Raw genomic sequence first — 15689 nt, 5'->3', positions numbered from 1 at the left:
GAGTTCCTAGAGTGCTCTTTTCTTTAAAACAACTTTCAATTTGTGTAGCAACAATAACTCTTCTCTTTCCTTTATCTTTTGTTATTGTAAGAACAGCAGGTTGTACAGAGTTAGACGATTTAGACTCTTGTGCTTGTATTTCCACATCATAAGATTCTTCCTCAATTTTTTTATCTTATTTTTTTATTTTTTATCAAAAGCCTTTTAAATTGAAGTTCAACTTCTTTAGTGGCTTTGTTATATACTTTAATTTGTCTAGAAATTTTTGTAATGTGATATTTCATTTTATATATCCCTCCATTATAAGTATTTAAACAAAAGATATAGGTATATTGCACTTTGTGGTTTTTGTCATACTTCACAATGAAATTTTTTAAGCCAAGTCAAATTTTATTTTTTTCATTTTTTTATAAAATTTAAAAAATAGAAAATACTAAAAATGAAAATAGACAATGAAAATATAAACCAAATGTATTTTAAATTGTTCTTGTTTTTAGTTTTTGTTCTTCTTGTGTTGGCTGTGATTTTAGTTTTTGTTCTTGTTATGTTTGCTATGATTTTCACATTGGTCATAGGTGTTCAGAGGATTTCTTTTTTTTTTTTGATCAAAATTGAATTTTTAATCTTATAAAGAAGGAAAAAAATCATACAAAATTTCGCCATCAGTTCTAAAATATTGATAAGCAATCCAGGCTATCATACAATAGCTTAATCAAAAGAGCTCTTGGTCATTACTATCACTTTATAAGAGATTAAAGGCACAGTTTTAAATTTACAGTGGAGAGAAACATTTCTATTTGTGTTCATATGAACCAGCACACCATTTCTGAATATAAATTTTAAATTAAGCTTTAGTGATTCATTCATTACCTCATTGCAGTTTCATCCTGGCTTGTTTAGTGAGTAACCCACTGATACAGAAATTGATGAACACAATATTTCTGCATAACTACCGATAAATGCATTAGGTCGTATTAAGTAATAAAACTCACTTAGAGTGAGGTCGATCTCACGAAAATTAAAGGATTAAGCAATCAATAGTTAATTGATTATTCTAGTTAGACAATCATAGTTGGGTGATTAGCAAATAGAAAATGTAAATAACTTGAAATTAAAAGAAAGCAATAAAGTGATTGAAAAATAAATAACAAGAATATAAAGTGCAAGAAAGTAAAGTGTTGAAAAGTTAATTGGCAAGAAATATAAAGTACGAGAAATGTAAAATACTAAGGATGAAAGATAGATTACATTAGGGATTAGAAATGTTGATTTCTCCTGAATTAATGATTCTCAACTTCTTCTCTTATTCATGCAATGTTAGATCTTTGGCGGATCATAAGTAATTGATCTCAAATTTTTTGGTTACTCAATTTCTCAAATCATGATTAAATGTCAATTCCTTGATCCAATACCAATGAAAAGAGGTGAAACTTAATTTCTAATCCAATGCCACACAACTCCTAAGATCCCAATTTCGGAGATATTACATGTCATAATATCAACTCCGAATCAAAATCAAATTCATTGTGAGAAGAGAGTTTCAAACTGAATTGCTATGATTCTTTTTCCAAGGTTCACATAAAATTCTAATAGATCTAATTCCTCTTCCGATTGAATTGGATCTTTGAAAAGCGAAAACTCTCTCTTAGATAAACAAAGCACAATATCTAATCCCATACCACACAACTCCTAAGACTCTAATTTTAGAGAGATTACATGTCACAATATCAACTCTAAATCAAGATCAAATTCATTGTGAGAATAGAATTTCAAACTGAATTGCTATGATTCCTTTTCCAATGTTCACATAGAATTCTAATAGATCCAATTCTTATTCCGATTGAATTGGATCTTTGAAGAATGAAAACTCTCTCCCAGGTAACAAAGATAGAATCAAGAAGAGAAGAAAACAAACATCAATTCATTTAAAATGCAAACAGAGCTCCTCTCCCAAATGAGGAAGAATTAGCTACTCATTGCAACAGAATTACAAAAGTGGGTAAGAAATAGAAGTGGAAGAGAAAAAGAGGATGAGAGTGAGGAGAGGCTCCGAAGACTCCCCTTCCGTATAGTGTCTACTTTAAATGATGAAACTAAGGCCTATTTATAGGATATCCTAAATTACAAATTCAAATGAAATTGAAAACAAATTACAATCAACTGAAAATTAACTACTTCTAGATGATTCTTGTAGCCTTGATTTGTTGACCATTGTGGGCTTGCTTACATGAATTTTGAGATGGACTTGGATGAGAGAAGTGGGTCAATGTGCACTCCAAAGGTGTCTTGGTGTCACCTTGAAATAACTCTCCCTTTAAGTGGCGTTGCCAATGCCAACTGGCGTTGTTTGGGGGATAACGCCCCCTGTGCTGGACGTTGCCAACGCCCATATAATTTTTGCAAAAAAAAAGTTTCTGTGCGTATGCACCAATGTTCTGAAAACTAGTCCAATCACGAACTGGCAGTATTAACAGTTCGGTCAAGCATGCAAAATTGCTGAAACAAAAACCGGTAAAAAAATGATGAACCGTCCAAGAATCGGTTGGTTGAACCAGACTGAAAACCGGCCGGTTTGAAGAAAACGGGGTCGTTTGCACCTTTGGCCTACTGATTACTGAACTGAACCACTTCACTTCTCACTCCTCTCAGCCTATGTTCTGCTTGCCCGAATCATTCACTCTCCCTTATCCAACCCTAGCTACTCTTTTCGACCCACTGCCGCCTCTCCGTCGAGCCACTGCTACGTCCATCCATCGAGCTCGGCCGCCGTCCGTCCGTGTAGCCACTGCCCCCAAGTCTCCAACTCCCCTGCACTCTTCTTCCGCGAGCTCGCCCCATCCCCTACTATTTGCATCTTCTTGCCGTCGTCTGTCGGCGTCGTCTTTGAAGGTCAGTGAATGTCTTGCTCGCTTGTTCTTCAGTTGTTCAGTTGTTCTTCGTTTTTTTTTCTACTTTTTTATGCTCTGTTTTTGTGATTAGCTCTGGTTTTGTGTGTTGCGATTTTATTGATTAATGAATGTTTTGTGATTAGCTCAGGTTCTTTACTGATTATTGATTTTTTACTAATGTGATTAAACAGCATGGCAGTTAGATTACCTCCAGAAACGGTGCCAAGAATTGGGAATCCGCAATATTATTTTTTATTTAGGATTTAGGATTCAATCAAGAATTGGCTTTGGTATTATTTAGGAGGAGATTTCTATTTTTGGCAGTATTTAAAAAACAATCGTGTATGTGAAGCTGAAAGTGAGTGACATATTGTTTTCATGGGTAATTCAGTTTGCTGCATTGCATTACTAAGTATCTTTGTTCTAATGAATAAGAAAAAAATATAAATTGATATGAATCGAACAGGTCTTCTCTTGTAAATAGGTTTTGCACTTGACTATAGAATAAGTAACTGTTATTATTGAAATTATTACTTAAAATGGATTTGTTATGCTGCTGCTATAAATTAATTTCTTTCTAGCTCTTGACCTCTTGTTAGGAAGTTTCACATGCCACATACTTAATTCTGTGTTGTATGTATTGCAAAGGGTACAATAAAGGTAGGTCGGTTAGCAAAGGAATTAGCAGCCAATGAAAATATTAAACGCAAAGCCAAAGGACTCGTCTAGTGGGTTATGTAACAAATTAAGTGTCAATTTTAGTTGTGTCATTCCTTTAATAATTATTTGGCAAAAGAATTTCTCTTATTGCTCAAAAGAATTCCTTTCCTTATCTAATATCTATACATGGAAAACATAATTTAAATCGTATGGGTAGTAATTTGTACTTCTTTCTCTGTTGCAGCATTCTTATAACTCCTAAATGATATAAATATAGTGAAATACATTGTTTGAGTGAAAGTTTGGATCAATAAATTGCGTAACCAAAATAATCTATCTGATTGCTGTGTATAATCTTTAGGCTATTTCTTGTGTTTTTCATTTTACAAAAATAAGTTTATTTTTCTTTTTGAGTTTTACACTAGTTCTCACTCTTTAGTACTTGTTTCAAATGAATATAACTAAGTTGAAGTGAATTATTCATGTCACTGTATAAAGGTTCGAGCTGGAATAGTTGGATACCCTAATGTTGGAAAGTCATCATTGATAAACCGTTTAATGTGCCCTGCAGCCCCAGACCAGGAGTTACCTTAATTGTTCATGAACTTGTATTTCAGTTAAAGTTGAAACTAATGGCTTCTAATGTTGAGTACTTAACAAGTTTTTGCGAATTTTGATGATTGATGACAAATTTTCATGTTGGAATTTAATATTTAGATATTCCTTTTTACGATTTAACTTTTGAGTTTATATTTTGATAAGGTCATATAGTTTTGGTTGATGACATTTCATGTACTATTTTAAATTTGGAAGATATTTTAAGATTTATATTAGATTATAATTGTATTTTAGGATATTTATTTATAATTTATTTATCATTTTATTTTAAAACGGTTTTTTCGGTTGAACTACGGTTGGACCAGTGAACTAGTGATTAGAGAGGTTCGATGACCGGTCCGGTTCTCAGAACCTTGGTACGCACACTTCTTGAAACTTCCAATATTAAGTGTCGCAGGCGTGTTTGCAGGGTAACGCCAGTTTATCTTGGTGTTACCAACACCAGCTTGGCGTTCCTTGGAGATAACGCTCCTTTTGTGGGTGTTCTTGCATCTTGACCTGCGCGTACGCACACTTTTTAATTTCTTCAGTGTTTGTACATACGTACAATTGGGTGCGTACGCACACTTTTCAAAATCTTCCGCTGCTAGCGTTGTTGCACGATAATGCTGGTTGAAGTGGGTGTTGCCAACTCCCATAAATTGCTTCCAGGGTTCACTTGGCGTTGTTTGGAGTAACGCCCTTGTGTCTAGGCGTTGCCAACGCCTGAATTTAAGCTCCAGAGGTTTCCTTGATATGCACTGGCGTTGTTTTGAGCTAACGCCAATACATCCTAGCGTTGGCAACGCCAGGGCCTTCCTTCCAGGGTGTTTTGGGTGTTGTTGTGAGGTAACTCCCCTTAAACTGGGCATTACCAACGCCCATATATTTTTCTCAGAGTTGTGTTGCTGTGCGTACGCACATTCCTTGAATCTTTGGTACTTGTGCGAATGCACAACCTTCTGTTGGCTTGCTCTACTCCAAGTGCTTTTTGTTTTTTTTTTTTCAACTATTTTCTATAAAATTCATCAAATCAAAGAGATCAAAGCAATATATGACTTAAGTACACAAATACATCATAATTAATCATTATGAATTTATTTTTTTGTGAAAAAATATAGAAAAACACAACATAATGCGCATGCATTACTCACTCAGAGGAGCTTTTTATTCAAGGATTTAGAGTTTTAGAGTTGTACACTATTTTACATGTTATTACTCTTGTCACCACTTGACTGCCTATGCTGTAATGAACTAGTAATAGACACATTTGAATGCCTTTTATTGTGATAATTGTCACTTTATTTGGTTCACAAAATTTATGAATTGGATTGAACTTTTCTTGATTCAATATAGTTTGATCAACATTGACTTAACCAAATAATTTTATGGCTGCCTTGGTGTAGTTAATTTTTGTTGGTGAATAATGCATTTGGGATTAATGCCTGCCTTGGTAAATTTTTAACCAGCGATGATAAATTTTAATGTTGTTTTTTATATTTAATTTTTTTATTATTTGACTTTTGTGGATTTGAATGAGATTGTAATACTTTAATTGATGTAAAATTTGTAATTTGAATGAAATTTTAAGATTTATATTATAATATTATTATAATTTGTATATTTATTCATTTTTATATAGGATTTAACTAATATGTATCTTTAGAACACATGATAAATTTATTACTAGTAGAAGATTTTAAATTTTGTTTTATTCAATTGATAAAAAATAAATGTGTTAAAAATTTAAAGTTTTTGTATTTTTAATAAATTTTTTTAATTTATAGTCTTAATATATACAGATTTTTTATATATTATAAATCGTTATTATAGTTGAACTACAATTAAATCAATTGAATTATTAAACTAATAAATTAGTAGTTAGAATAATTTGATGAATAGTTTGGTTTTCAAAACCTTAACTAATGCTAATTGAGTACAAAAATTTTAAGTGTTATGAATTATATTTTTTCAATAAATGACGTTTTAATAAAAAATTAAAAATATTTAGTTTGTATTTTTATTTTTTAATATTTTATTTTTAAAATTAAAAAAAATAATAAATAAAATTTAAATTTTTTTATAAAATTAAAAGAATTAAAAATAAAGACAAAAATAAAATACAAATATGAAAAAATTATGTTTTTTATATATTAATTAAATTTTATAAATATAGTATAATACCCAATTATTAAATTTTATAGTATTTTATAAAATTTTAAAAACAGACAATAAGCATGGCCCCTAGAATTTTAGTACGCCGTTTTTTTAATTAAAGAAGCACAAAACGTAAAAGCCCAAGAATAGCCTCGGACTCCATCTCTTCACGTCTCTACAGTTATTCTTCGTCGTTTCTGCAGAGTCATAGCGTCGCCGCCGTCACCGTTGCCGCCGCTGCTGCAAGAGCTCTCGCCTCTTTTGTTCTCTCTGTGAAAGGTGCACAATGTGTCCCTATCTGTTATGTTGTTCTTTTCATCCTGTCCTATTTAATCTCTCATTGTTAATGGGCAACGAGTGTGTGTTGGTGCAATAATTTCATTAGGGTGTCTAAACTAGTCTGGTGTTTCTGCCTTTAGATAAAGCTTAATTTTATTCTACCACTTATATTCATCAAGCTTAATCTTGGAACTACACGATGTTGTTGGATGAGAGTGAGTTTGATGTCCACTTGAAGCTTTGGGTGCTTCGAATTCCTTGCCAACATTGCAAACTCGCCACTCGAATACTCAATGGGTATTCCCCCAATTCTCTCTCTGTCTCTTCATTTGTGTGTGTGTGTAATTGTGCGTTTTGCAGCTTTTATATTCCTAATTAGAATTTGAGTTTGGTTGGTTGTGATTGTGCAGTTACATGCTTGATAAGCCCCGGGTTAAACCCATCACTGAGGACCCGACATCTCGTAAAAACCGTTACATTATTCTCTCCGAGAAAGTTCAGAACCAAGGTATGAATCTATGTTTTAGGCAATGAATGAGTTAAAGTCTGCACTGATGTTCAGGTATGAGCTTGTGAATATATATAATTTGTGTTCATGAAAAGTGATTATGAGTTGTTATTTGTTTTGCACTATTTAATAATGAATTTTGGTGAACTTCTTGTTGCTGACTTGATTTGGATGTGGAGCAGATTTATCTGATATTCCGAAGGAAAGGCTCGATGAGCTTAAGGGCTTGTGTGAGATTGAAGTTTTGCCCTACTCATTAACACTAGGGTATTCATATTGGAGTTCTGGTGAGTGGCACTGTTCTCTTGAAGCATGCTGCATAGTCTATGGCAATTATTGCATGGGCCATGGAGTTCAAAAAACTTTGCTAGGACTACATTAATTAGATATTAAACAATTAAAATTTTTTGTACTTCAAATTCGCTATCAAATATCATCTCTTAAGTATTGGCATACCAAGTTTGCATGGACCTATTCTTTCCTTTCCGATCTGATGGAAAACATGCATCTCTTTTACATTTATGCTAGGTAATGTTTTCACAGGATCAGCATTCATATGATGCTCTCTTTGTAATGATTGAATTGTTTTATATGTTGCCCCTTTCTTTCTTCCTGCTCATGTTTATGACCACCTGACAAATATCTTTGTTGATAGATCATGTGCTTAAGCAGATACTGCCTGCTGGAGTTGAGGTTCCCTCATCCTTTGAAACAATAGTTAAGTATTTATTTCATTTTTTTCCCTGGTATCTGTCTTGTATGGCTATATTACTATAATGATTCTGATTCTGATTCTGATTCTGATTCTACTGTTCTTTGATGTGTGTATATCCATCCAATTTTGCTTGTTCTTTGAAATGAGCTAAAGGCATATTCTTTTTTAGTTGTTAAACATTTATTCTTTCAGGGTGGGATTGTAACTTCTTAAATTTTATTAGTTGGTCAGTCACTAATGCTAAGCTAACATTTGTCCTACTAATGCAGGTCAAATTGCCCATTTAAACCTACACGATGAATTACTTCCCTACAAAGATGTTATTGCAAAGGTTATTTTTGATGTATGTTTTCTTACTTCCGGCTTTAGTTTTAGCTTTTACTTTTCAGTTACCTTTTCTATTTACATCCACTAGATGAACTAGTCACACTTAATTGTTAATTGTTAGATCCTTCTGCCCTTTTCATCTTCGTCTGGAATAGCACTAGACCAGCTTTTGTTTAGGTATATGAACATAATGCTTGCTGCAGTATCAAAGTTATGAAATTTATGATGCGTCCTTTCTTTCTAACATTTTTCTATTTTGAAAAGTAGGCTTTGAATCCTCTGTTCTATTGGATGTGAGGGCCTTATTTTATTGCTGCTGTCTTCATATCTCTGTGCTTCATGCTTGTATAAAGCAAACTGAATTTTTATTTTTACCAACAATAGATAATACAATAATGTCTGTTTGTATGTTTGAATGGCATGGCCTATGTGACATAGAACTTCATTCAGTTATTCGTCCACAAACTCAGTCTTTATAGTGTCAAGCATATTGTTTTATACATATTTCTCCTATTATTGTTCATGTTTTAATTATTTATGCAGAAAAACTATCCAAGAATCAAAACCGTTGTTAATAAAGTGGGAACCATTACAAATGAATTTCGTGTTCCAGAATTTGAAGTTTTAGCAGGAGAACATGATATGGTTACAGAAGTGAAGCAATATGGTGCCACTTTTAAGCTTGATTACAGTTTGGTTTATTGGAATTCTAGATTGGAACATGAACATAAAAGATTGGTTTCTCTGTTCCAACCTGGAGAGATCATTTGCGATATGTTTGCGGGTATAGGTCCTTTTTCAATTCCTGCAGCCCAAAAAGGATGCCTAGTCTATGCAAATGATTTGAATCCAGATAGCATTCACTATCTGAGGATCAATGCCAAAGTCAACAAGGTCGAAGATCGCATATATGCATACAACACGGATGCTAGAAAATTCATCTCCCAGCTGATGGAGATGCCAACTTCTGACGTTAAATTAGAATGTAACGTTCCATGTCTGAATACATGTGAGTCATGCAACACAAAAGATGATGTTGAAACAAGTGCAGAAACTGCCTTGCTAATTGGTAATATCTTTACAGGATATAACTGCAAATACTGGTTTGATATCTTAACATGTTACCTAACACTGATATTTTTCTTGCAGTTGATAGAAAGGGCATAGGAGATTGCAATAACAACAGTTTAGAGGATGTAGAATGTCCATCAAAGCATGATGATACATCTGTAACTTCTGCTAAGAGATCTTCTAGTAGTTCCCATGAAGGTATTCTTGATACCACTGTGACACCCGAGGATATCACTAGTACAGTGGCTACCTGATCTTATAGTCTCAAAATAATTCTGCAACTTCTGTTCTGGAAATAAATAAATTTAACATTGTTGAACAGTACCCCTTCTTAGTGAGAAACAATTAAAGTATTCAACATACTCTTAAGACTGAAATTAAAGCCTGATAAAGTTGTTTTTGTTTACAGAGAATGGAAAGACTCGTGAAACTGATAGCTTTGAAGGTGGCGGGAAAAGAGGAAGCCAAAACAAGAGAATGAGAGGTTCCGAGTTCACTGACACAAAAACTTGGGAGCATATTGACCACGTAATAATGAACCTACCAGCATCAGCTGTTCAGTTTCTAGGTACAGAGGAGTGATGTCATTGGAAGTAATGTAACTTATTTTTTTTAAGGAACTTTCGTGTAAGACTCTTGTTGTCTTCCTATGCTAGGAGTTTCATAACTCATTCTTTGCTTTGCAAAAAACTCTCATTATCTTTGAGATTTATTGGCAGATATCTGACTTAAAAAAATGTTCTGCCAGATGCATTTAGGGGATTAATCCAGATGAAATATTGGAAAGGAAATCTACCATGGGTCCACTGCTATTGCTTCATTAGAGCAACTGAAACTCCAGAGACGATAATAGCTGTGAGTTCCTTCTACTAATGGTATTTCCCATTTTCTTTTTCCTATGTTTGGTAAGAATATCAATGATTTCATTGATTTGTGGTATTTACAATGTTTTGCCCATTCGGGTGGCTTAGGAGCCTGGATTTTGTAAGACAGTTCGCAATGTACACTGATCAAACTCTTGCTTCACTTATTTAGACAGTTAATTTTGAACTTAATTTTGCAGGTGGCAGAGTCTGCTTTGAGTGCCTGTATACAAGACCCAATATTTCATCGGGTTAGGGATGTAGCTCCAAACAAGGTATCAGTATTCAGTACTATAGATCACTGCTATTCTATTTGATTTGTGTTTGTAGAAACTATAAAATATCTGTATTCATGGTCTTTTTCTATTTACTTTGCAGGCAATGTTTTGTTTAAGCTTCAGGTTGCCAGAAGCATGCTGTAGGGAAGATGATCAATAACAAGAGCATGCTTTCTTGTTGCTGCTGAAGAGATATTAGCTTTGAATGATTTATTGCTCTAGTTTTCCGGGTATAGCAGGGCCATGCTTGTGTTTAGATCTATCTGACTCAGAAAAGCATATTAAAAGTGAAAAATCAGCAAAAAGAATAGGTCACTCTTCAAATTGTTTCCATTTCCTCTTTTCCCTCCTTCAAAATGAAACTTTTCACACACACACATACACACACTAACTCTAGGGGCTTGTTGATTCTTCTAGAAAGAAGTTCTTAGCTTGCCTAATCATATGTTGTGATGAAGTAGTGACTGTTTTGAGCAATGATTAAAGCTGTAGATATTTCCCCAATTATATGAGAGTTAGTATTTTACAGCATCCTACTTTAAGTTTTCAAGCTTTCCTTAGTGATTGATAAAAAATGTTGGGATTTAAGTTTGGGCAGTGTTTTACTTAATTATTATGCTCTGTTTTGTTTCCAACGCTATTGTCCTTTCTTATTATTAGGAAAGTTCGAGTTTTTGTTCTTGGAAGTTATTTGAGAACACTTATCTCCATACTATGCAACTTTGTCTTTGGTAGTTATTGTTCTCAATTTGGAATTATGAGTTGTCAAGGACCAAAAAAGAAAAGAAATTACAAGTAATTATCAAGTTTAAGCAAATAAAACTTTCACAACTTATCATAGCCACTATCTATGATGAAAAGAAGCCTAGCAAAAAGGAGTAATATCTTATTATCTCATATTGCTTTATTTCTTTCGGCTGAAACAATATATAACTAAATGTTACTTGCTATGCATACTCTTTGCTAATGGAGGATTAGATTTTGAAGCAGGTCAAAGGTAATCCTCAATATTTAAGTGGTCTCAATTGGTTCAGATGAAAACGCAAAATAACAAGAAAGGAGAAATCAAAGATGTGGGAACATAGTGGATTATACAAGTGGACTAGTTTATACTTTGGTTTATCAGTCTATTAATCAGAAGCTCCAGTTCAAAAGTTCATACATGCTTTTAACGATTAGTTGTTGATTCGTTAATTGTTGCAATTTGGAAAGTGCTCGCAGTTGAAAACAAGTTAATACCGTAATGAAACAATTTCCTAATCCCCTAAGCTTGGAAGATAGCTGTATCCTATCCATGAAGAGGAGGGAAAAAGATCCTCTAACAATGTAAGTAAAAAAAGATACTTTTATTCTGTCAAAAAAAAAAAAAGATACTTTTATGTTTGCTATCATTTTTAAAATTAAGTTGCAATTTAAAAAAAAAGATATTTAAAATATTTATGAAAAAATTTTAAAAAGTAACATTTTCTATAATATGCTTTTTTATCAACTTTTTAAAATAAATATTTTTATGACTAAAAAATTAAATACATAATAACTTATTTATAAACTATTTTTAATATAAATCTGTATGTTTTTAAGTTTTTTTAAAGAATTTAATTAAATTAATTTATTTATAAATTAATTTTATTTTATTTTTGCTTCTACTTTTAGCAAAAATTGATTTTACATTATTCTTTTGGTCTAAACTGCAAGAATTTGAAGCTGAATATACTTTACCTACGCTAGCTTGACTTAGAAGGATCCAGTATAGGGTAATCATTAATCATTGTTATATATATACTTTCATTCCTAAATACTTGGGTGGGATAATAATTTTGCCAAGGCACTACGTGAGTGACGTAAAACGAACTAATATACTAATATAAATATGCCTGCGAGGATAAACACTCCCTGCTGAGACAATATGATTTTCTAAAACTGAAATGCTTCTAATGCGAGGCAAAAAGGGAGCCCCTACACTCCTTTTTTTTTTTATTAAAGTTTTACTTTGTTATATATATTATAGTAGATTATATAAGTATTTAAAATGAGTGGTATTATTTGATACTAACTCATTGTGTGTGTATATATATATATATATATATATATATATATATATATATATATATATATATATAATATTACACACACACAATAAAGCAAGATAGGATAATAACTTAATAAGATAATAGTAATGTACACGTAAATTTAAGGTGGAAAGTGGGCGATTTGACGACCCTGTCCCTCTTCTATTCTAGTCAATTACCAGTCAATGCTAAAAGAGTCTTTGAGTCTTTGTGTCCCCATTTTGCATGCATTTATCTTTCAAAGCAATCCCATTTGAATACGTGAGCATGAAAAAGAATAGTGAGATAATAATTCTCCATAAACATTGTAGCTTTCAAATTGATATGTTATATTCTCATAAACATTTAATGTATAGGTTCTTTTTTAATATATATATATAATTTCTTAATACAATCTTAGTTATGAAATATGAACTAAATGCTATTATTATTATTATTATTGAACAAGAGTTTAAGACAAATGCAACACATGCTGGCAATGTCTGGCACTTCTTTAACTGAATTAAGTAACGAATCTTTGTTCCAATTCCCTCCTATTTATTTTTCTTTAAAATTTTCTTGTAAACCAATTCTTAGTCCTTTGTTTTACCTTCTCCATGAAGTCACTGAAACCACACGCTCACACACACACACAAGAACAAACACTAAGAAAGAAACCTTTTCTTCCCTTTTCAACTATAAATTCTGAAACCAAGAATCATAACCTCCCCCCTTTCTCTCTTTCTCTTTCAGTTTCTTCCATTTCATTGACTCTCCAATTTGTTTGGTTTCTTTTTCTGTCATTATTCTTTGAATCTCTGCTTATTCCAAAGCATAAAACTCAATATAGAAAGAAAGAAAGAACATGGCAGAAGAAAAAGCAATATTCCTCATTGTATTGTCAACTATGTTCTTGTGTGTTTCTGGGGTTGGAGTAAACTGGGGAACAATGGCAACTCACCAGCTTCCACCAGAGAAAGTGGTTAAGATGCTTCAAGAAAACGGTTTCGATAAGTTGAAGCTGTTTGATGCAGAGGAATGGATCATGGCTGCACTTATAGGAACTGATATTGAAGTTATGTTGGCTATTCCAAACAATATGTTGGAAGAAATGAGTAAGAATCCAAAGGTTGCAGATTCTTGGGTTGATGAGAATGTCACCAGTTACTTGTACACTGGTGGAGTAAACATCAAGTTAAGTATATAGTTCAATCTTTGATCACACCATTTTTCATTCTTTCTTTGAATTTTTCTTGGTCAAATTCTTGATGGTATATTCCAAACTTTTCATTGAAAACAACTGTTAGAATGGAAGAGTTTATATCATACTTTAAAAACTAGCATTCTTTCTTCTGTTTTGAACTCTATGTTCTGCTTTGTGTGACATGGTTCTGAATTTGACTCTTGAAGGTACATAGCAGTGGGGAATGAACCTTTCCTTAAGGAATATAATGGCAGCTATCTACAATCAACTCTGCCAGCTCTGAAGAACATTCAAACATCACTGAACAATGCAGGGATTGGATCAAGGGTGAAAGTAACAGTTCCATTCAATGCAGACATATACTATTCCCCAGAATCAAATCCAGTTCCTTCAGCAGGTGACTTCAGACCTGAAGTTAGAGACCTCACAATTGAGATAATCCAGTTCTTATACTCAAACAATGCACCTTTCACAGTTAATATCTATCCCTTCCTTAGTCTCTATGGAAATGATCATTTCCCATTTGATTTTGCATTCTTTGATGGCAACAACAAGCCTCTAAGGGATGGCAATTCGGTCTACACCAATGTTTTCGACGCGAATCTCGACACGCTTCTCTGGGCTCTAGAGAAGGCAGGGTACCCTGAGATGCATGTCATGGTTGGTGAAGTCGGGTGGCCAACTGATGGTGACAAAAATGCTAATGTCAAGAATGCAGAAAGGTTCAATATGGGTTTGCTCAAACATGTTATGAGTGGGAATGGAACTCCTAAGAGGAAAGGCACAACAATTGACATTTATCTATTTAGTCTTATTGATGAGAATGCTAAGAGCATTGCACCTGGTAATTTTGAGAGGCATTGGGGAATCTTTGAGTTTGATGGCAAACCAAAGTACCAACTTGACTTGAAAGGTAATCTTTTATTTTCAGTCAAATATATTGTTGTATTTGTATCTTACATATAAGATATTTTATGATATCTTATATTAACATTGGTGTTTGTGCAACATAGGTATGAATGAGAATAAGGGTCTGGCTCCTGTGGAAGGAGTGAGGTACAGGGAGAAACAATGGTGTATCTTAGACCCTGATGCTGTTGACTTAAACTACTTGCCAGATAGCATTGACTTTGCTTGTAGCCTATCAGATTGCACTGCTTTGGGATATGGTTCCTCTTGTAATGGCCTTACACTTGAAGGGAATGCATCTTATGCCTTCAATATGTATTATCAAGTGAACAATCAGAGAGATTGGGACTGTGATTTTTCTGGCTTGGCTATTGTAACAGATGAAGATCCATCTCAAAAGGGTTGCCAATTCCCTATCATGATTATTTCTCATGCTTCTTCTTTGGCTATGTATGCAGGTTTTGCCGACATGTTAAAGAGAACTTTGTGGTTATGTATTTTTGTTATGTCCTTTTTAGTCCTTTAGATGATAAAGATTTGTAAAGTCATTATTAAAGGGGGAAAAATGTGATCTCCTAGGATTTATTTTTAATTACTTTTACTTTCTTTTGAAAAAACAGCTATGCTTGTAAGTGTGTAAATTTCTTTTATGAGCAAGTTGTTGAAAGAATTCTGGGATATTCTTATTGGGACACTTTCTTTTTGCTTTTTCATTTTTATGTTTTTTTTTTCATTAAAAAAATGTTATGCTATTGCAAATTGATAATGTGGATTATCAAAGAGTCTTTTTAGAGATAAGATGTGTAGTTATGTTAGCAGCATGTGTGTAACAATCTAGCAAGACTAATTGAATTGACACAAGTTTACTAACGAGTAATAAGCCAAATCTCACTGTCTATTTAAAAGGAATCGAAGACTAAGTTATCTTAAGTTATTATGTTAGATAAATTGATTGTAGTATTAGATATAGTGCTCTATTTTAAAGAAACAAAAAAAAATTGGTCATGCTATATTGCCATATAAAAGAATAAGTATAACAATTCTTCCTCATCTCACAGTTGATTTAAGAAGGAATAGATCCAACGAACAATAATCAGATCCAATTATGTGGTTCTTAAAAAATATAAAAATATACAATAAAATATTATTTTGACTCTTAAGATTTTTTTTCTAATATTAAAATCA

General features: G+C 32.8%; 2 protein-coding genes across 7 annotated transcripts; both read left to right on the top strand.

Moving 5' to 3' along the window:
• The first annotated feature begins 2638 nt into the window (after positions 1–2638).
• LOC112708647 (tRNA (guanine(37)-N(1))-methyltransferase 2) lies at positions 2639–10874 on the top strand. Of its 6 annotated transcripts, none has more exons than XM_025760656.3 (13): positions 2639–2889; positions 6506–6581; positions 6761–6878; positions 6992–7089; positions 7272–7376; positions 7745–7807; positions 8074–8147; positions 8675–9200; positions 9281–9400; positions 9612–9770; positions 9951–10057; positions 10266–10340; positions 10444–10874. In XM_025760656.3, exons 3-13 carry the CDS (start codon positions 6781–6783, stop codon positions 10501–10503), a joined length of 1485 nt encoding a protein of 494 aa, XP_025616441.1. In that variant the 5' UTR covers positions 2639–2889; positions 6506–6581; positions 6761–6780; the 3' UTR covers positions 10504–10874. The 6 variants fall into 6 exon arrangements, with proteins under 6 accessions (XP_025616441.1, XP_025616439.1, XP_025616440.1 ...); XM_025760654.3 differs by having other exon boundaries at positions 2643–2889; positions 6484–6581; positions 6722–6878; XM_025760655.3 differs by having other exon boundaries at positions 2648–2889; positions 6722–6878.
• A 2120-nt stretch (positions 10875–12994) lies between these two features.
• On the top strand, positions 12995–15298 carry LOC112708631 (glucan endo-1,3-beta-glucosidase 8). The gene is made up of 3 exons (XM_025760652.3): positions 12995–13585; positions 13802–14508; positions 14609–15298. Exons 1-3 carry the CDS (start codon positions 13257–13259, stop codon positions 15028–15030), a joined length of 1458 nt encoding a protein of 485 aa, XP_025616437.1. The 5' UTR covers positions 12995–13256; the 3' UTR covers positions 15031–15298.
• Positions 15299–15689: the final 391 nt, after the last annotated feature.

The sequence above is a fragment of the Arachis hypogaea genome, chromosome 1 (genome assembly GCF_003086295.3).
Source record: "Arachis hypogaea cultivar Tifrunner chromosome 1, arahy.Tifrunner.gnm2.J5K5, whole genome shotgun sequence".
Lineage (NCBI taxonomy): Eukaryota > Viridiplantae > Streptophyta > Magnoliopsida > Fabales > Fabaceae > Arachis > Arachis hypogaea.
This window is presented reverse-complemented; position numbering and strand designations above follow the sequence as displayed.

Excerpts from the sequence above, each read along its gene's own strand:
- LOC112708647 (XM_025760656.3), top strand. The coding sequence starts at position 6,781 with ATGTTGTTGGATGAGAGTGAGTTTGATGTCCACTTGAAGCTTTGGGTG. Across the intron at positions 6,879-6,991 it reads GCCACTCGAATACTCAATGG|TTACATGCTTGATAAGCCCC; the intron begins GTATTCCCCCAA and ends GTGATTGTGCAG. Across the intron at positions 8,148-8,674 it reads TTGCAAAGGTTATTTTTGAT|AAAAACTATCCAAGAATCAA; the intron begins GTATGTTTTCTT and ends TTATTTATGCAG.
- LOC112708631 (XM_025760652.3), top strand. The coding sequence starts at position 13,257 with ATGGCAGAAGAAAAAGCAATATTCCTCATTGTATTGTCAACTATGTTC. Across the intron at positions 13,586-13,801 it reads ACTGGTGGAGTAAACATCAA|GTACATAGCAGTGGGGAATG; the intron begins GTTAAGTATATA and ends TGACTCTTGAAG. Across the intron at positions 14,509-14,608 it reads GTACCAACTTGACTTGAAAG|GTATGAATGAGAATAAGGGT; the intron begins GTAATCTTTTAT and ends TGTGCAACATAG.